Raw genomic sequence first — 22,507 nt, 5'->3', positions numbered from 1 at the left:
TCATTCGTGGCTGTAGCTGACTGTGGGTCGATGTCGAGGCATTCCAGCTGTAGCATACGCTCCATCCCTTCAAAATTTATTTTACTTGTGATATGCTCCAGTCTTCTAGTTAATAAAATTGTAATGTGTGTCGAAAGAACCAAAGACGTTGATCAAAACCAAGGTTTTTATTAACTAAAAGACTGGAGCATATCACAAGTAGGTCGACCAGTCCAGAATGACCTGGTCTGGCTTGGAGCAATCCTTTAAGATCTGCCAGTAGGTGTGGCTACACTCTCAGCTAATCACAGTCATCCTACACTACAATCTGTACATATACACATTGATGATAGAATCTGTACTATAACAATGTGTTCGTGCATCCCAACACCTCTTCCAATACAGCCATCTAATGCCACTCTGTAACCTCCTAAACTGCACGGCCCCTCTCCTGTCCAGCAGTGAACTTGAGCTCTAGACTTCCAACCACAGGCCTTCTTGGCCCGTGGTTCTGAACCCCTGAAACAATTAGGAAGCTGGGAGCATCCGAGGATCTTTGAAAGTCCTGCTCACCGTCAGCACCCTCCCGAATCCTGGTCACTGTTCCTGGCTCCCATAAGCCAGTCGCCAGTGGGCTGCCACCTGATGTGAGGCCTTTGCCCATTGAGCCTTACACTAGCATGCTGCTACAGCTTCCTACCCTATAGCATCATCTCCAAGGCTTTTCATTGGTGGAGGAGTGGGGGTGGGTGGGGAATGTGCTCTGGTGCCCTGTGCCAGCCTGTTGCTTCCCTGGACGCCACAATCCATGCAGTCTAAACATGTGCGCCTGACATCCTAGGATCTTCAATGGAAAAACTCTGATCAATCCCGTTCCACAGGCATTTTAAATCTATGTGGGGCCAGCATGTAGGATGACCAGACTGTGGGACCCTGCGGAGGAGCACTGAAAGACCATGTCCCTGCTCCCCACACTTCACTACACTTGATGGTGAAACCTTGTCACAGTGTTTGATCATAATTTGATACCTGTGAGTGTTCCACAAACTTCCCTTACTTTCTGAAAGAGGTTATGTGTTGAGATTAAAATAGGAGAAAACAATTGGAAATTCCTGTCTGCCACCAGCTTTCAATTTCACTTATTCAAAGTGCATCCTTGTCTGTTCCTCAACTCTAAACCCACAAGCAATGCATTTTTCCTCTACTACTTTCTTCTTCATTGTGATGAAACCAAAATCCAGCTCACCTCCTTTGACTTTATATTTCTCAAGTCATGTTTATTGTCATCTGATTGTAGAAGAACAACCCAACCAAACAACATTTTCCAGTCCTCGGTGCAAAACATGCAGACATCAAGCAGACATAGCACACATACAGACAAACAATACACATGCTGGACAAGCATTCATGTATACAAATAAATAATTAAATATTGCTTGATGAATATGAGTTAATGTGAGCAGTTCCTTTGGTCGTTCAGCTTTCTCACTGCCCATGGGAAGAAGCTGTTCCTCAGCCTGGTGGTGCTGGTCTGTATCTCTTTCATGAATGGAAGCAGCTGAAAGATGCTATGTGCAGAGTGGAAGAGGACCTCAGTGATTTTGCGTGCCCTCTTCAGACAATGATCCCTGTAGATCACATCAATGTGAGAGAAGAGGGACTCCATTGATCACCTCTGCCACTCTTACAGTCCTGTGGATTGACCGCCAATCCATTCCTCTGCAGCAACCATACCACACTGTGATGCGGCTGGCCAGGACGTTCTCAATAGAGCTCCAAAAGAAGGTTGGCATAATCACTCCCGGAGGAAGCCAATCCTAATTGTTATCTCTCAATTGAACAGCACTTCCATCTTGTAACAAAGCACATCCTTTGCATTTCGTTCAAGATTCGAAACAATTTAACAATATCACTATTACACCCTGAGGAATCATGTAGCTTCTCAATATTTACAAGGTCATTTATCATTTGTGCACACTATTTCTAAAAAGCTTTTGCCTTGGAGTTTAAAAGGTGAAATAATATCTCCTGACTTAAGTATAAATACTTCCATTGTGCTCTGTTTTTGTGGTTTGCGATGTTGGCTCATTCTATTCATTTCATCCTTTCCGTCACATAACACCCCAGAATCTCCTTCCTGTTGCACCGATAATTGAGATAAAATGTCTTGTTCAGTTGATGCACCCAATCCGCATGAAGCTGTAAAAATCGAATGAAAGGCAGCCAGGTTCACTGGTAATGTGTCCGTCTTTAATCTCAAGTATTCAGACAGCAGGGTGATTCTTAGCACAGAGGCTGGCATCAATCCTTAAATTAATCTGAAGTATAAAAATCAACACAGAAGTATCAATGACTGTCAGCCATGCAGCCACGCCCACTGGATGTCACTGATCTCCAGGTCGGAAACACACTCCTTTTGTCTCAGGGAAAAGACCAGAAGGGCTGAAAATAAGGGATTCAAATTGACAACTGGAAATAATAATTTAAAATTTAAAGTAAATGAATCCATTGGTGTTAATTGGTTAAACAAATTCTCAGAAACACAAAAATGACCATAATAATAATGCATAGATTTCGGTGGTTGCTGGCAAGTTTTAATTGCAAATATTTGCCAAGCCAAATTGCACTTGAGAATGTCGAGCACTGCACTGGAAGACAAGACCATCCAGGGCTTGTCTAAGGGGAGGCAGTCCTGCAGACTCATGACTGACTAGAGTATGTAGATTGGTCCATGTTCCAGGACTTGGCAGCAAAATCCTAACCAGGAGTCGTGGATGAACTAAGAGATATTCAACCTGTTGAAGATCAGATCAGTGGTGTTCAGATCAGACGATTCAAAGACATGAAGGAAGACCAGGAATAATGTCTGGAAGGAAATTACTAATGCAAGAAGACAAATGTGGACTAAGTTGGATTCCCAGATGGTCGCTTGGCAGCTGTGACAGGGCATGCACGCCATCACATCCTAGAAGTCGAAATGAGGTAGTATCATTAACCATGATACATCTCTTCCGGACGAGCTCAATGTCTCTATGTGTGCTTTGAAAGGGAAAACAATAATACACCCTCTCAAATCCCTACATATCCCCTCCTCCATGACTCTGAAGGTAACATTTAAAGAACCTTTAGGAGGGTGAATCCTTGGAATTCTTCAAGCATAGACATTATTTTTGCCTAAAAACCTGTGTGGACCAACTGGCTGGAGTTTGCAGACATTTTCAAACTCTCGCTGCTACGGTTCAGGTCCCCTCCTTCTTAAAAGGACACCTTTTGTAGAAAATGTAGAAAGTGGAGGTGCAAATGGACTTGAGAATTCTGGTACAGAATTTCTTAAAGGTCATCTTGCAGGTTGAATCAGTAGTAAGGAATCCCTTCGGTCCATCAAGTCTGCCCTGCTGTTCCATTATAGCTAATTTACTATCTTCTTCAACCCCATTCTCCTGCCTTATCCTTGTCACCCTTGATTCCCTTCCTAATTAAGAACATCTACTTCTGCTTAAAAATGCCCAATGTCTTGGCCTCCACAGCCATCTGCAATGCCAATTCCATAAATTCCCAACCTTCCAGGTAATGAAATTTCTCCTCATTTCTGTTCTGAAAGGATATTTTTGTATTCTAAGGCTTTGGCCTCTGTTTCAAGACTTCGCCACCACAGAAAACATATCTACTTTATCCTGGTCTTTAAGTATTCGACAGGTTTCAATGAGATCGCTCCTTCATTCTTCTAAAGTCCAGTGAGTCTCAGCCCAGAGCCATCAAACATTCCTCTAAGATAATACTGAGGATCATTTTTTTGTGAACCTCCCCTGAACCTTTTCCAACGCCAATACATCGTTTCTGAGATAAGATTCCCAAAACTGCTCACAATTCCCCATGGTCTGACCAATACCATATAAAGCATCAACATTACGTCCTTGCTTTTATATTCTTGCCCTTCCAAATTGAATGCTGGCCTTGCATTTGTCTTCCTTACCACTAACTCTACATGAAAGTTAACCTTTAGGGAATCTTGTACAAAGACTCCCAAGTCCCTCTTCACTTCTGATTTCTGAACTCATTGCCCAATTAGAAAATAATCTATGCCTTTATTCCTCCCATCAAATACATGATCATACACTTAACTATACTTCTGCCATTTTGTTGTTCAATCTTCTAACCTGTCTGTCCTGCAGATTCAGTGCTTCCTCAACATTATCTGCCCATCCTCCTATCTTAGTTATCATCTGCAAACATGGCCATGAAGCCACCAATTCCAACATCCAAATCATTGACTAAAGTGTGAAAAGAAGCAGTCCCAGCACAAAGCCCTGAGGAACACCATTGGTCACTAGTAAGGAATCCCTTTGGCCCATCAAGTCTGCCCTGCTGTTCCATCATAGCTAATTTACTATCTTCTTCAACCCCATTCTCCTGCCTTATTCTTGTCACCCTTGATTCCCTTCCTAATTAAGAACATCTGCTTTAAAAATGCCCAATGTCTTGGCCTCCACAGCCATCTGCAATGCCAATTCCATAAATTCCCAACCTTCCAGGTAATGAAATTTCTCCTCATGGACAGAAAAGGTGCATTTTATCCCCACTCTCTGCTTCCTGCCACTCAAGCAATCTTCTGTCCATTTCTGTATCTTTCCTGTGAAACTGTGGGCACCTATCTTGCCTATCAGCCTCATGTGTGGCACTTTGTCAAAGGTGCATTCACCATCATCCCTGGCCCATTCTCATAGCTCTCTTCCTTAAGCAGCCTCACCCCAAGACCAACACAGATTGACTGTTCTGTATATCATCTCTCCAAGCAGATCATGACCCCAACGAGACTTCCTGGTTGTATCCATCAGCTCCATACCCTTCACTACCCCCAGCCCAATCTGCCTGGTTTTTTTTTGTTCAGCACTGCTCCCTCATTTTTATCCTCTTCTTTCGTTGCTCAGACCACTTCACAATTCAAGTGTTTTGGTGCTCCATTATCTGTGATCTGGGAGCTGTTGTATATCTGACTCACTACGTGGGAGGACAAATCATCCAGGATGTGCTATTCAACAGATATAGAATTATGATTTTGAGGATAGGAATTGGTTTGAGAAATTGTTTTGAAATATTCAGGTTCAGTTTCATCTTGAATAAACAGCTGATTCACATTAACCAGTTAAGATCTGCTATGTTAAGATTTGCATTGAAATTAAACTCAAGGGTTCCATCTATATCCTGAATGAAAACTGCTTCAGCTAGGTTATGGCAACACCTAAGAAACTGCAAACCTTATGATCAAAAATTTGGAAATAAAATCTATGTCTCAGTGTATAAAGTGCACAGTCTGAGTGAATCACTGGTTTGGTGTTTCATTGCTTGCTGGCCTCGTTATGATTACAGTGGAAAGGAGATGATTACCATCCCCTTCTAGTATGAGGGGTGATATAGAGCAATTGTTGACATTCCTCTGTTTCAGCTGCATAACACAAGCCTTGGTGCTTGTAATGCGCGTCGAAAGAACCAAAGACTTGTTGATCCAAACCAAGGCTTTTATTAACTAAAAGACTGGAGCCTATCACAAGTAGGTCGACCAGTCCAGAATGACCTGGTCTGGCTAGGAGCAATCCTTCAAGACCTGCCAGTAGGTGTGGCTCCACTCTCAGCCAATCACAGTCATCCTACACTACCATCTGCACATATGTACATATACACATTGGTGATAGAATCTGTCCTATCACAGTGTTGTATTGGCCCTTTGCAGGGAAATAGAGAAATATAATCGGCTGCTGAAGAGCACTATCATGGTAAAATACATCTTCTGGTACACACAGAGATCTCTGGTTTTCCAGTGCATAGTGTTGTCCGCTATCAAGTGCTATAAACTAGCACTTGCTGGGTATGTGTTGAAGCTGGGTACTGTTGTTGTAGAGGCTCTACGGGGAAGTTTAGAACCATTACACTCCAATTAGTTGGAATATGTATTAAAACCCTATGAACTCTTTGCTGTGGGGTTGCATATAAACAATAACTAATGGTGTCCTAATGTTAAGGCTGGCAATCCTTCCTCCTCCCACTTATCCCGAAGCAGAACTTCAACCCAAAACTTTTGCCTCCATGGCATTGCTGATTGACCCACTGAGTTTTCCAGAGTTTTGATCCAGATTTCATCTCTGAAGTTAGTACTTTTGTCTTCAAACTAATGTTAAGTAATCAGAATAATTTAACTTGGAGTGAAAATGTTGACTTAAATATTCTGTATATTTAATGTTTTTAAGGAAAGAAGTATATTTTGAAATGAGAAAGGTGGTTTTTAGGACATAGTAACAGAAGATGTTACTGCAAAAATAAGCCCTGCTGCAGCTTTCAGTAAGAAATTAGCTAAAATTGTCTCTCAACTCCAGGTTCCAGCATATCTCCATTTCCCAGAAATCATCTGTTTTGACAATAATTAATCATATACAATATTCTGGGGCAGAAGATCATAAAGATCTTTTGAGTGATAAAATTCCACCTTATCTCAGTTTTAAATGGCTGATCTCTTTTTTCTGACACTGTGGTCTCCAGGATGATACTCTCCAGCCTCGGGAGACCTATATCTTTAAATATGAAAACAGGATCAAACTCTAACTTATTACAATTAACTTAACCTAGCTTAACCCCCTTCTAATTCTAAGTGCACGTGTATGTAATGTGTGTATAGGTTCACAGTCCAATCGCATTTCTCACTCCTCCAAATTCACCAGTATCAGGCAATTCTTATACTATGCACAGAAAATTTAACATTTATGAATCTTCACCAGGTTTTGGTGCTTGAAAGGTAAATTATTACCACTCAGGAAGGTTCTTGTCGGTTTTCAGAGAGAGATCTTTTGCTCATTGAACACAAATTGATTCCTTCCGATCAGCCACTTCAGTGTCTTGCCAAAGAAACTTGCCCCATCAGATGATAACCTCCTTTGTCTTTTGTCAGTGAGGTGGGCTCTGCGGTCTTCTTCAAAGGAGGTTGCTGCCCGCCGAACTGTGAGGCGCCAAGATGCACGGTTTGAGGCGATATCAGCCCACTGGCGGTGGTCAATGTGGCAGGCACCAAGAGATTTCTTTAAGCAGTCCTTGTATCTCTTCTTTGGTGCACCTCTGTCTCGGTGGCCAGTGGAGAGCTTGCCATATATATATATATATATATATATATATATATAAAATATAACATAATCTGACACAATACTTCAAAGGAACTTGATGGTATGGTAGGTAAAAATATCTAAGCTCTTCTACTTAATTACCCTCTAAGTACATTTTATGATTTATACTGAAGGTGTGGATTGATACTTGGAAGTATGATGTGGTAGCGATTAGTGAGACATGGTTGCAGGAGGGATGTGATTGGCAACTGAATATCCCTGGGTTTCGTTGTTTTAGGTGTGATAGAGTCGGAGGGGCAAGAGGAGGTGGGGTTGCATTGCTTGTCAGGGAAAATATTACAGCGGTGCCTAGGAAGGATAGATTAGAGGGCACATCCACGGAGGCTATTTGGGTGGAACTGAGGAGTAGGAAAGGAGAGGTTACACTTGTAGGGGTGTATTATAGACCACCCGGAGGGGACCGAGACCTAGAGGAGCAAATCTGTAGGGAGATAGTAGATATTTAAGCACAGGGTTGTAATTATGGGAGATTTTAATTTTCCACATATAGATTGGGAAACACATTCTGTGAAAGGACTGGATGGGTTAGAGTTTGTAAAATGTGTGCAAGATAGTTTTTTACAACAATATGTAGAGGTGCCGACCAGAGAAGGAGCAGTGTTAGATCTACTGTTGACAAATGGGATGGGTCAAGTGACGGAGGTTAGTGTTGGCGAGCACTTCGGGTCCAGCGATCATAATGCCATCAGCTTCAATGTCATTATGGAAAGAGAGAAGTCAGGGCCAAGGGTTGAGGTTTTTGATTGGGGAAAAGCTAGATTTGAGGAGATGCGAAAGGACTTGCAGGGTGTGCATTGGGACAATTTGTTTTATGGGCAGGATGTAGTAGAGAGATGGAAGTCTTTTAAAGATCAGATTTTGAGAGTGCAAAAGCTTTATGTTCCTGTTAGATTAAAAGGAGGGGCAAAAGGTTTGAGAGAGCCGTGGTTTTCAAGGAATATTGGAAACTTGGTTCGAAGAAAACGGGAGGCGTACATTAGATATAAGAAGCATGGAGTTAAGGAGATGTTTGAAAGATACATTGAATGTAAGAGGAATCTTAAGAGAGGAATTAGGAAAGCTAAAAGAAGGTACGAGGAAACTATGGCAAGCAGGGTGAAAACTAATCCAAAAGAGTTCTACAAATATGTTAATGGTAAAAGGAAAGCTAGAGACAAAATTGGTCCCTTAGAAAATCAGAGCGGAAAATTGAGTGTGGAGCCTAGAGAAATGGGGGAGATATTGAACAGTTTCTTTTCTTCGGTATTCACTAAGGAGAAGGATATTGGGAGATGTGAGATAAAAAAAAGCAAATTGGGTAAATATGGGGAATATAGAGATTACAAAAGGTGTAGTTTTAGGGCTTTTGAAGAATATAAAGGTGGATAAGTCTCCGGGACCAGACGGGATCTTCCCCAGGACATTGAGAGAAGTGAAGGAGGAAATAGCAGAGGCTCTGGCGGTAATTTTCCAAATGTCATTAGATATGGGGATAGTGCCGGAGGATTGGCGCATTGCGCATGTGGTTTCGTTATTTAAAAAGGGTTCAAGGAGGAAGCCTGCCAACTATCGGCCTATAAGTTTGACGTCTGTGGTAGGTAAATTAATGGAGAAAATTCTTAGAGATAGTACTTATAAACATCTGGATAGACAGGGTCTGATCAGGAGCACTCAACATGGATTTGTGGGAGGAAGGTCATGTTTTACCAATCTGATTGAATTTTTTGAAGAGGTGACTAGGAATGTGGATGAGGGTAGCGCAGTGGATGTTGTCTATATGGACTTCAGTAAGGCCTTCGATAAGGTACCATATGGAAGGTTAGTTAGGAAGGTGCAGTCTTTAGGTATAAATTTTGAGATAGTCAAATGGATTGAACATTGGCTGAAAGGGAGAGGCCAGAGAGTGGTAGTGGATAATTGTCTGTCAGGTTGGAGGCCGGTGACCAGTGGTGTGCCTCAAGGATCTGTATTGGGCCCATTGTTGTTCGTTATATACATTAATGATCCAGATGATGGGGTGGTGAATTGGATTAGTAAATATGCAGACGATACTATGATAGGTGGAATAGTGGATAATTAAGAAGGTTTTCAAGGATTGCAGAGGGATTTGGGCTGCTTAGAAAAGTGGGCTGAAAAATGGCAGATGGAATTTAATGCTGATAAGTGTGAGGTGCTTCATTTTGGTAAGAAGAATCAGAACAGGACATACGTGGTAAATGGGAGAGCATTGAGGAATACAGAAGAGCAGAAAGATTTAGGAGTAACGATACATCGTTCCCTGAAGGTAGAAACTCACGTGAATAGGGTGGTGAAGAAGGCTTTTAGTATGCTGGCCTTTATCAATCATTGCATGGAATATAGGAGTTGGGAGGTGATGTTGAGATTGTATAAGACGTTGGTGCGGCCTAATTTGGAGTTCTGTGTGCAGTTCTGGTCGCCTAATTATAGGAAGGATATAAACAGAGTGGAGAGAGTGCAGAGAAGGTTTACCAGAATGTTACCTGGGTTTAAGCATCTAGAGCATAGGGAGAGATTGGACAGATTAGGTCTTTATTTTTTGGAGCGTAGAAGGTTGAGAGGGGATTTGATAGAAGTATTTAAGATTATGAAAGGGATAGACAGAGTGGATGTGGATAGACTATTTCCGTTAAGAGGAGGAAAGATTAAAACAAGAGGACATGAGTTAAGAAATAAGGGGCAGAGGTTTAGAGGTAACATGAGGGGGAACTTCTTTACTCAGAGAGTGGTAGCCGTGTGGAATGAGCTTCCGGGAGAAATAGTGGCGGCGGAGTCAATTGTATTATTTAAGAAAAGGTTGGACAGGTATATGGATGAGAAGAAGATGGAGGGTTATGGGCATTGTACAGGGAGGTGGGACTAGAAAGGGGTGTTTGGTTCGGTGCAGACTAGAAGGGCCTAATGGCCTGTTTCCGTGCTGTAATTGTTATGTTATGTTATATGTTATGACAGTGCGTTTATTGTTTTCTGTTAACCTCAGCAAAACTGCTAAAAAGACCACTCTAACTGAGTGCTCTTTGACTGGAAAATTAGTCAGAGAATGTGCCTTTGGACATTTAGTTGTTTAAGGAATTCATGCATGCACATGTATGTGTGTGTAAGCTTGAGTATATGTGTTACTGAGGGCAGTAAACAATAACAGAAAACAATAAACGCACTGTCATAACATATAACATAACATAACAATTACAGCACGGAAACAGGCCATTAGGCCCTTCTAGTCTGCACCGAACCAAACACCCCTTTCTAGTCCCACCTCCCTGTACAATGCCCATAACCCTCCATCTTCTTCTCATCCATATACCTGTCCAACCTTTTCTTAAATAATGTGCCTTTGGACATTTAGAGAATGTGCCTTTGGACATTTAGTTGTTTAAGGAATTCATGCATGCACATGTATGTGTGTGTAAGCTTGAGTATATGTGTTACTGAGGGCAGGATTAGGCTTGACTATGAGGCACCCTGTGATTGAACAGTCTGCCCACTAACTCACATAAAGAAAGAATTTCCACTTGCAAGAAAACAGACCACATCAACATCGACATCTCAAATTTCCAGTTATCTCCCCCCTTGTTTCTTCACCTACCACCCCACCCCCCACCCATTGCTTTCTCCCATGTCTGGCCCAATTCTTCTCCTTTCCTTGTCTTTTCCCTCCCCCATCCTGTTACATCAACCACACCTTCCTCCAGCTCCCCACTCACTTCCCTTCCTTCCTCCTATCAGAGTGCTTCCTATCAGCCCTCCGCCTCTTCCTCTAATCACCTCCGAGCTTCTTACTTTCTTTTTCCATTTTTTTCCCCCTCTCACCTGCCATTCTGTGCTCCTCCCACCCCTACCCATTTCTTGCTATTCCTGATGAGGGGCATCAGCCCCAAATGCTGACTATCTATTGCCTTTCATGGATGCCACATGACCTGCTGAGTTCCTCCAGCATTTTTGTGTGTTGCTCTAGTTTTCCAACATCTGTTGTCTCTTTTGTTTACTTTACATTTATATTTACGTTCCACAAACCTGAAAGTGTTTTGCAACCACTTAAGAACTTTGAAGTGAGATACTTTCAATCACTAGTTATCAAGCAGCCAGTTGTGTTGGAAAGATCTCTTCATTTCCTACCACTCCTCTGGCCTCTTCTCCCCTGCCCTGTCAGTTGCAAACACGTTTGTGTCTCGATTCATGTACATTTTGTTATGTACACGAAAATATACAGAGTTTTTGCTTTGTTTGCCCTGAAAAGGCACATGAACAGGTTCCACCAATTCAGTCTCTATCAAACAAAAAAAGAGAAACAAAAGAGAGTTCTTTCAGAGACATCATGTGTCCATGCATCTCAACACCTCCTCCAATACAGCCACCTTATGCCACTCAGTAACCTAAACTGCACGGTCCCATCTTGTCCAGCAGTGAACTCAAGCTCTCGACTTCCAAGCTACCCATCTTGGCCCGTGGTTCCGAACCCCTGAAACAATTATGAAACTGGAAGTGTCTGAGGATTTTTTGAAGTCGTGCTCAACATCAGGACCCTCCCGAATCCTGGTCACTGTACCTAGTTCCCAGAAGCCAGTCGCCAGTGGGCTGCAGCCTGATGTGAGGCATTTGCCCATTGAGTCTTACACTGGCATACTGTTGCAGCTTCCTACCCGATAGTATCCTCTCAAAGGGAGAGGAGGGGGTGTGTAAATGTGCTCTGGTGCCCTGCGCCAGCCTGTTGTTTCCCTGGACGCCGCAATCCATATAGTCTGAGGTGTTAAATGTATGAGCCTGACATCCTAGGATCTTTGTGGAAAAACTGCCATCAACCCGTTCCACGGGCATTTTAAACCTCTACTGGGCCATTATGTTGGATGACCAGACAGTGGGACCACATGGAGGTGCGCCGAAAGACCACACTTCACTACACTTGATTGTGAGCCTTGTCAAGGTGATGATTGATCTGCAAAATAGGATGCACTAGATCTTAATAAGGCTTATCATTCTGATTTCAGATTTATTGTCAGAGTACATACATTACACCACATACAATGCTGAGATTCTTTTTCTGAAGGTGAGGCAGAATTACCTCTGATTGGCAATGCAAAAAAAAACGGACTCAACGATCACATGTAAACAAATAAAGAAACATAAACACAATGACTGTGCAATACAGAGAGAAAAAAAATCAATAAAGTGCAAAAGTAAGAGTCTTTAAATAAGTCCCTGATTGAGTTTGTTGTTGAAAAGTATGATGGTGGAGGGGTAGAAGCTGTCCCTGAACCTGGTGAGATGTGCCTTGTGGTACCTATATCACTTTCCTGATCAAGATCAGAATGTGTGCTGGATGGTGTGGATCGTTGATGATTGCTCTTCTCTTTTGCCCTCTCTGAACTTGCATTTTCTGCTCTTCTTTTTCTCCTCTCTGCAATCCCTACCTTCCTCTCCCTGGCATAAATCCTTCACCCTCCTGTTCCCACATTTAAACCCCTTTCATTTACTTAACTTCCTCTCCTTTCTCTCCTCCCCTCACATATTAGCTATTTGGAAGAGAATGTTGGTGGCATGAGTAGTAAGTTTGCAAATGATACCAAAATTGGTGCTGTAGTGAGCAGTAAAGTTTGGCAAAGGCCACTCCACGATCTAGTTCAACAAGAAGTGGGCCAAGTAATGCAGATGGAATTTAACACACACAAGTGCAAAGTGATGCATTTTAGGAAGTCAAATCAGGGCAGGACATATACAGTAAATGGCAGGGCCCTGATGAGTGTTGTACAAAAGAACGACTGAGAGGTACAAGTGCGTAGTTCTCTGAGAGGAAACAAAGTGATAAAGAAAGCATATGACATGCTTGCCTTCATCAGGCATTGAGTTCGAGAGGTAGGATGTCATGTTGCAGGACAAATTACAAGACATTGATAACACTACACCTGGTATCTTGTATGAAATTCTGGACACTATATTTGGCTTGGCTTCGCGGACGAAGATTTATGGAGGGGGTAAATGTCCACGTCAGCTGCGGGCTCGTTTGTGGCTGACAAGTCCGATGCGGGACAGGCAGACACGGTTGCAGCGGTTGCAGGGGTAAATTGGTTGGTTGGGGTTGGGTGTTAGGTTTTTCCTCCTTTGTCTTTTGTCAGTGAGGTGGGCTCTGCGGTCTTCTTCAAAGGAGGTTGCTGCCCGCCGAACTGTGAGGCGCCAAGATGCACGGTTTGAGGCAATAACAGCCCACTGGCGGTGGTCAATGGGGCAGGCACCAAGAAATTTCTTTAAGTAGTCCTTGTACCTCTTCTTTGGTGCACCTCTGACACGATGGCCAGTGGAGAGCTCGCCATAGAACACGATCTTGGGGAGGCGATGGTCCTCCATTCTGGAGACATGACCTACCCAGCGCAGTTGGATCTTCAACAGCGTGGATTCGATGCTGTCGGCCTCAGCCATCTTGAGTACTTCGATGTTAGGGATGAAGTCGCTCCAATGAATGTTGAGGATGGAGCGGAGACAACGCTGGTGGAAGCGTTCAAGGAGCCATAGGTGATGCCGGTAGAGGACCCATGATTTGGAGCCGAACAGGAGTGTGGGTATGACAACGGCTCTGTATACGCTTATCTTTGTGCGGTTTTGCAGTTGGTTGTTTCTCCAGACTCTTTTGTGTAGTCTTCCAAAGGCGCTATTTGCCTTGGCGAGTCAGTTGTCTATCTCGTTGTCGATCCTTGCATCCGATGAAATGGTGCAGCCGAGATAGGTAAACTGGTTGACCGTTTTGAGTTTTGTGTACCCGATGGAGATGTGGGGGGGCTGGTAGTCATGGTGGGGAGCTTGCTGATGGAGGACCTCAGTTTTCTTCAGGCTGACTTCCAGGCCAAACATTTTGGCAGTTTCCGCAAAACAGGACGTCAAGCGCTGAAGAGCTGGCTCTGAATGGGCAACTAAAGCGGCATCGTCTGCAAAGAGTAGTTCACGGACAAGTTGCTCTTGTGTCTTGGTGTGAGCTTTCAGGCACCTCAGATTGAAGAGACTGCCATCCGTGCGGTACCGGATGTAAACAGCGCCTTCATTGTTGAGGTCTTTCATGGCTTGGTTCAGCATCATGCTGAAGAAGATTGAAAAGAGGGTTGGTGTGAGAACGCAGCCTTGCTTCACGCCATTGTTAATGGAGAAGGGTTCGGAGAGCTCATTGCTGTATCTGACCCGACCTTGTTGGTTTTCGTGCAGTTGGATAACCATGTTGAGGAACTTGGGGGGGCATCCGAAATTGATTAAACTCAAGAGGTTGCAGAAAATGTTCACAAGAATGTTCTTGGGTTTTAGGGAGACTGGATAGGTTGGGAATGTTTTCCCCAGAGCATTGGAAGCTGAGGGGTAACTTTATAGAGATTTATAAAATCATGAGAGGCATAGATAAGATGGATTAGCCACAGGGAAGGGGAGTCTAAACTAGAGGGTATAGGTTGAAGGTGAAAGGGATAAGATTTATAGGGCACCTGAGAAGCATGTTTTCCACCTCGTGAGTGGTGGATATATTGAATTAGCTCCCCAAGGAAGGTACAGGCAGGCACAATTACAATGTTTAAAAGGCATTTGGACAGGTATATGGATTGGAAAGATTTGGAAGTATATGGGCCAGTTCAGAGAAATGGGGTTAGCCTTGGTTGGCATGGGCACGTTAGGCTGAAGTGCGATATCACTGCGTGTCTCAAGTGCTCTATTTTCACTCCCCTTTGTTTTTTTAAATTTTTAAAATTTTTCACACTGTGAACCATATCAATCAAATTACATGCAAACATTTCCCTCTTAAATATACACAGAGGCATTTTTTCCCCTTTCTCCCCCCCTACCTTCCCTCCCTCCTTCCCACCCCCCTCCAAACCCATTCTTTGGCTTGGCTTCGCGGACGAAGATTTATGGAGGGGGTAAATGTCCACGTCAGCTGCAGGCTCGTTTGTGGCTGACAAGTCCGATGCGGGACAGGCAGACACGGTTGCAGCGGTTGCAGGGGTAAATTGGTTGGTTGGGGTTGGGTGTTGTGTTTTTCCTCCTTTGCCTTTTGTCAGTGAGGTGGGCTCTGTGGTCTTCTTCAAAGGAGGTTGCTGCGTGCCGAACTGTGAGGCGCCAAGATGCACGGTTTGAGGCGATATCAGCCCACTGGCGGTGGTCAATGTGGCAGGCACCAAGAGATTTCTTTAGGCAGTCCTTGTACCTTTTCTTTGGTGCACCTCTGTCACAGTGGCCAGTGGAGAGCTCGCCATATAACATGATCTTGGGAAGGCGATGGTCCTCCATTCTGGAGACGTGACCCACCCAGCGCAGCTGGATCTTCAGCAGCGTGAACCCATTAAACGTTCAACATATACAATACAATAAAACCATTAAACAATGTCATCACACAATGAAAATAAACAAGAAAATTGTGACATCTACTTTTACACACTGGGTCCATTCATTACGTCTTCTTATCATTTTATCATTTTAGTGGGTGGAGGTTCCATGTACGGTTCCCAAATTTGTTCAAATAATGTGACTTTATTTTTTTAATTATATGTTATTTTTTCCAATGGAATACATTTATTCATTTCTATGTACCATTGCTGTACTCTCAGGCTCTCTTCTGATTTCCAAGTTGACATTATACATTTTTTTGCTACAGCTAAGGCTATCATAATAAATCTTTTTTGTGCTTCATCCAGTTTGAGACTTTTCACTCCCCTTTGTGATAATGATCATGAGTTCATTGTCATACACAAAAGTACAGTCAAATTCCTGTTATCTGGAATTCAAGCAACTGGAAAAAAAATCACAGAAAATCAATGTAAAAAGTACAAAAGTTTAAAATTGGCACCCCCTAGCAGTCAGTTCACCAATCAGGCAACACACACTCTCAAGCATCCGAAAAATTAACTTATCCAGCATTTACCAATCCCAATAAGTGCCAGTATTACAAGTATTATACATACTTGTAATACTGCAGCAGTTCATACTTGCTGCAGTCAGTACTTTTGTAGAAAAAAAACATCAATAGAATACATTAAATTACCCCAGTACAGAAGGAGATCATATGTATAAAAGATAGATAAATAACAAATTTTCATAGTTGGTGCAAGAAAAGTCCAGTTCATAAAATTGTGCAACTGGTATTTTTGTGATCCTCGTATATGATTAGGATAATAAGGGGAGGTTGGAATAAAAGTGTTCTTGAACTTGATTACAATTCCAATTTGTGTAATCTCTCTATTTCACCTTTGGAATCTAGGTATCATTTCTAGTCCGCATAATGATCAAAGATGATGTTGACTGAGTTTGGTGGGTCACGTATGGCCGAAGAGCCCGATTCTGGATGTACAATGTACAATCTGTACTTCCTCCAAAGACTGGTAGGAATTTGAACACGCAACTCCAAAAAAAGAGCTGTCCTGTTGAAAATGGATTAATCTGTAGTTGAGTGAATTTATACATATTTCTAATTTCAAAACACATGTTTGGAATTTTTTTTTCTTCATTGTTGAAGGGATTTTCAATCACCCCAGCAATGATTTTCTGATATAAAAATCCTCCAGAAGAGATCACAGTAGAGCCACAGGTTCAATACATTGACCTTAAATCGAAATGGTCTGAAAAACGACTAATTTTACTGACCCCATTTCCCTGAAACTGAGCACACTTCAAATTCCATTCTTTTGTCTTCATTGATCTCCCATGACCTTAAATACAATCTCACATGGATGTATTGGTAGCACTGAGAGAGATACGGGTATTATCACTCTCAACTTCCCAGTCACAGAACCACTCTTAGCCACTGCACATCTCTGCTTCTTTTCATAGTTTGCTTCTCAATGCAGTGTGAAGGAGGCCACCCAGGAGCAACACTCTACAGTAGCTGGGACAGCTTTGCTTGTATAGTGGTTAAAACCTACTCCAACCCACGATGTTAGTTAAAGAACATTACAACACAGTACAGACCCTGAATCCCATGATGTTGTGCCAGCCTATGGAAACCTACTCCACAACAATCTAATTTTTTTTCCCTATCTCGCAGTCATAACCCTCTATTTTTCTTACATCCATCTGCCTATGTAAGAGTCTTCTGAATGTCCCCGATGTATCAACCTCCACCACTTATAACACTATTATACACAGTGAAACATGAAAATGCTGTTCTGTCAATCGAGCTATTCAACGTTTTGTTCTTTCTGTTACTTTAAACCACAAAGCTGTTTAATACCAAAAATTGCATGGAACAATTTCGTGATTAATTTATCTTTCATAAGGTGAAGAGTTGAGGTGTCAAAAATGAATCTTTGAGGTTGGGTACTAGTCATGACCTGTCAATTTGAGTACCTGTCAATTGGCTGTACTCTCTGTTTCTAAATGCTCAGCAAAGTTAACCATGGGTTTCAGATTTAGCCAACTGTACTTCTCATCAGCCATCCTGACATCCATATGAATAATATGCATCAACCTTCCCCTGTCCTCTTCTGTAGTCACCTCATCCAAAAAATTAGTCTTGTTTTTTTAATCATATGCTAAATTATGTTCTCAAGCAATTTGAGATGTTTGTCACTGTCCTTTAATTATAATTGCTGGTAGTTTCCTGACTTTTGATGTTAAAGTAACAGATCTACACTTCCCTAAATAGCAAATTGGAATGCACCTTTTTCAACTAAAGATACACTCTCATAAATCAAGAGAACTTTCCAAGATGATAGTTAGCACTGATATTAATTCTTGTATACATATCCTAAACACACGATCTTGGGAAGGCGATGGTCTTCCATTCTGGAGACATGACCTACCCAGCGCAGTTGGATCTTCAGCAGCGTGGATTCGATGCTGTCGGCCTCTGCCATCTCGAGTACCTCGATGTTGTTGATGAAGTCGCTCCAATTAATGTTGAGGATGGAGCAGACCACCGCCTTCCCAAGATTGTGTTATATGGCGAGCTCTCCACTGGCCAAGACAGAGGTGCACCAAAGAAGAGGTACAAGGACTGCCTAAAGAAATCTCTTGGTGCCTGCCACATTGACCACCGCCAGTGGACTGATATTGCCTCAAACCGCGCATCTTGGCACCTCACAGTTCGGCGGGCAGCAACCTCCTTTGAAGAAGACCGCAGAGCCCACCTCACTGACAAAAGACAAAGGAGGAAAAACCCAACACCCAACCCAAACCAACCAATTTTCCCTTGAAACCACGGCCACCGTGTCTGCCTGTCCCGCATCGGACTTGTCAGCCACAAACGAGCCTGCAGCTGACGTGGACATTACCCCTCCATTAATCTTCGTCCACGAAGTCAAGCCAAAAAAAAGAATATCCTAAACTCCTGAGATGAAAAAAAGTGTTAAGGATTGATAAGGATTTTGTATCATTTTTTTCTTCGTGACTTTTTTTGGTTTTAGTTAAGTTTTTACTGTCCCTATGGTATCTGACTGTACACTCTTTCTTTACTGTGAATACTTACCATTATTCACTTTTAGCAGGCCACATTACTACAGATCATCCTCATTTTTTTGATAGAATTGTACATTTTCTTGAATTGATTTTGGTTTCCCTTGCTACTTTTTCATATAGATCTTATTTCACTGGACAACAACGTTTTACAAAAGCTTTGCTTCCTGAAAAAATTGGGGATTATCATAGACAACTTCAAGCTGAACCCAAAGATAATTTCAGGTTTACTGTTTTACATAGGAAGTTGGAGAAACGTTAAATGAACGTCTATTGAAGTTAGCAGGTTTAATCGCATAATGATGCTGACACATTGCGTTCGTTCAACTGACCTAAAAATGTTTTTACACTGATTTCCGTTTATACTCATCATCTGATGCCTCTCGGGTTAGTGTCCAACAAAAGGGGTGCAGTGCTGCTGGAGCACTGCTCTGGCACCTCATTGGGTCACTTCGAGGCCACTCCGGCACCTCATGGGGCTACTCAGGGTGGCAGCATGTAAGATGACCCTAGCGTATAATGAACCCCCCCCCCCCCCAACCCCAACTGAGAGCTATTCTCTATTCTGGACATACCTGTTTCTTCCACGATCAGTCATCCTACTTTGTAGTCCTACAGTTTGCTGTTAATTAAACAACAGCAAATACAACATTGTGCCTACCAAAACCAGGTCCAGACGAGACCTCTTTGTTGCCGTTTTTAGTGATTTGCACTGCATCCCTGGCAGCATTGACTGATTCCAGTTGCCCTGATGTCGCTTTTCCATGGTCACAATATCCTGGTGATACCTTTCACCACATTCATCATTTGACTGCTCCAAGATCAGCAGGGAAGACGTCAACGTGTGGATGTAGAAAATAAATCTTGAATGACATGTTGCATTTCATAGTTTATATGCTTGAAGTGGACTTAAAATATGATAGGATATCACAAAAAATAGGTTATATCTATTAAAAAAAGGTACATGATTGGAAAATGTTAAGGTGATTTTTATGATAATCAGCCCAAAAGTATTCAATGTCCAGTGTTATTTGTGATATCATCTTTCATTGTTCACAGTCACAGAATCCCTGATAGCTTTTGTTATTTTTGTTTCATGGTGTCTCCCACTTTGGTCATCCATGGCTTTTGTTTGGAAAGCTGTTGATGTTACTTCTTATTAAATATTTATTGTACATTTCGACTGATCTCTCATCATTTCCACTCATTGATTGATTTGCCTGTTTAACGTGGACAATCTTTTTTTTTAACCAGAAGGACATCAATCTTACTTAAACCTAGAACCATAGTAGCTGCTTAGCCTTCCTCCTTGCTGAACACTACGTGAATTTAATAATATTATGGTCACTGTTGAACAAACATTTATGCAGCATTTGGCTGTTAGCTACATTTTTCACATTACCAAATACAGTGCGACGTGATCTCTTGGAGCTTATACTTTGTGTAGGTTAAAATCTGCCAGTGGAACCACCACTTGTCTAATGTTTCCTTTCTTACAATCTACCATTGCACAATTACTACAACCTGCCATACACAATTTCCAAAGCAACCTTAAACTGTTTTCTACTTCATTTTGTCCATTAAAACTCCACTACTTGTTTAGCTCATGTTAGATCCTTTCATAATTGAAATGACTTCATTTTCAGTCATTGAGGCTCCACCTCCTCTTCCAGTATTTTCCACATCTTTCCTGTAACTTTTGACCTGGTATATTTAGTTCCTGATTCTGGCAGTCTTGCACGTATACTTCAGTGACTTGAACATCATACCAAGCTGAATTATTTCCCTTCATTCCATTTATTGGTTCCTTAAACCCCTTGTGTTTGTATTAAGAATACTTTTTAAAATCACACACCTTTTCTCATTTCTTTTTTTTCTCTCTGTCTTAATTATTTCATGCCCTTTATTTTTATCCATAGTGCCTAAGGCTGAATTTAAGAATTTTAGTCACCTCTCTTCTCTTTTATTAGCTTTAGGGTGATCCTTGCTCTTACTGTAGCTCTTGACCATCTTCCCTTCCTCCCAAGTTACTATTTCAATATCCTTGTAAATCCACCCTTAGAATGCTTTGATCTCCATTCATTCCTTTCCTTCTCTTGTTTCACCTCACTTTCTCTCCTTCTTACCCTTTGCTCTTTGGCAGTACACCCTTCTTCGCCAACCACTCCGTTCCCTCCTCTCCCAATGTCTTCATTTTAGGTTTTTTCCTTGCTTGCTCTGCCTAATGCAAAACACCCCCCCCCCCACCCATCTCTCCTCCCTATCTGCATTTCTTGCAAGCAATCACTCACTCTTCCTACACACTGATGTGAGAATGGGATCATTGTGAACATTGTACTGTGCAACGTGAATCTGCAGATTCAGGATCTCCAAGAAAATGTACCTGGCTATTGGAAGCAGTTCCTGAACACATTTTAATGGATTTTGGGCTGCTGATCGTGAATATCACTATAATATTTTCCTATTGTTGGGCGCTATCGGTATATCCAATAATGACGCAGACAGAAGACTGAGGGGAAATGATAGGCTTTATTGAGCTGGCCTGGGTCCAGGCTAGGAAGATGCTCGGGAAAGAGAGGGGACTCGATCATTATGGCCCAGGGTCACATGGGCGGGACTAAGGGAGGAGCTAAAGCAGGGAGACACCCAGAGGGCGGGCCAGCCAGTGCATATAATCATATCACCACACCTATCATGTACCGTTCTGTAGATATAACCTAGTTTTGTGATTTCCTGTCATATTTTAAGTCTACTTCACGTTTACAAAACCATGAAGTGCAATATGTCATTGAAAATTTATTTTCTGCATTCGCCTTTGCATTTCTTCTCTGCTGATCTTGGTGCAGTCAGTGACGAACATGGTGAAAGGTTTCACCAGGAAATTGTGACCATGCAAAAGCAGTATCAGGGTAACTGGAATCCACCAATGCTGGCCTACTATTGTTGAACACGAGAGGCATCAAGATGCTGAGTACGAACGAATATGAGCAGAAAAACATGTGCCAGCATCCTTATGCGATTAATGCTAAATTCAATCAAACTTCATTTAATGTTTCTCCAACTTCCAACATGATACAGAAAACTTGAAATTATCCTTGTGTTCAGCTTGAATTTTCTATCACAATCCCCCATTGTTTTTCAGGAAGCAACCCTTCTAAAAATCTTTGTTGTCAAGTGTAATTTAAAGACATGAAAGGGTTAATTCAGTTCTGCTATTCACATTTGTGAGGTCCATGATGAAGGGACACAAGTAGGAAGCAGGAGAGGTGCCAGTAAAAGCATAAATCTTATCATAGAGTGGAGTAATAATTATTCTCCCTTGGGGCGGACTTTGAAATTTATGATGGAACTATCATGGTTAGAGAACTGCACAATGTTCTGATGACAGCTGGGAGGATCTGGTGCTGGCACGTGCCAGGGTTACGTTCCATTGACAATTCAGCTAGTAATCAAGGGCTCTGTGTTCTTCAGAGAGGGATAGGTTCAGCTTGGCTCAAAGATGCAGGCAACAGATTAGGAAACATGACACCTAAAAAATAAGAAATCTGAATCCGTTGCAGTTACATAATAGGCCTGTGAGCTTCGTGAATGGGAAAACACAAGGATAAATGATGCAGGTGAAAAGCAGTAGTTTATTCAGATTCAAAATGACCTGGGATCATAAACCTACACAGTACAGGAGTTAATTCTTTGGCCATGCGATATCTCAGATTTTATGGAAGTGACCGAGCATTTTTGTGATAATTACTGAACAAGGTTCAAGTGGGAATTTTAAGTCTTAAGATGTGAATCATGAGACCACAATGTGCTACATGAATGGACCTCTTGCTGCTTTGTGAGACTATTCTGTAACCCTGATACATGTCATGCCTCACTCCTCTGGCTCATCTTTTTTAACTAGTTATGCAGCAAGCAGCTTTGCAAAGATCAATAATTGGACCATCTCAAAACAT

General features: G+C 42.1%; 1 protein-coding gene across 5 annotated transcripts in view; it reads left to right on the top strand.

The window, feature by feature from the left end:
• The window catches only part of slc45a1 (solute carrier family 45 member 1), a 112,052-nt gene that overhangs the window by 31,199 nt on the left and 58,346 nt on the right, over positions 1–22,507 (top strand). For all 5 annotated transcript variants that reach the window (XM_069918654.1, XM_069918656.1, XM_069918653.1 and 2 more), the window contains one exon: positions 16,363–16,483. In XM_069918654.1, the coding sequence (XP_069774755.1) occupies positions 16,447–16,483 (37 nt within the window). In that variant the 5' untranslated portion in view covers positions 16,363–16,446. The remainder of the gene's footprint in view (positions 1–16,362; positions 16,484–22,507) is intronic.

This window comes from Narcine bancroftii, chromosome 2 (genome assembly GCF_036971445.1).
Source record: "Narcine bancroftii isolate sNarBan1 chromosome 2, sNarBan1.hap1, whole genome shotgun sequence".
Taxonomy (NCBI): Eukaryota; Metazoa; Chordata; class Chondrichthyes; order Torpediniformes; family Narcinidae; genus Narcine; species Narcine bancroftii.
Note: the sequence above shows the minus strand (reverse complement) of the source record. Positions and strands in the feature narration are given on the sequence as shown.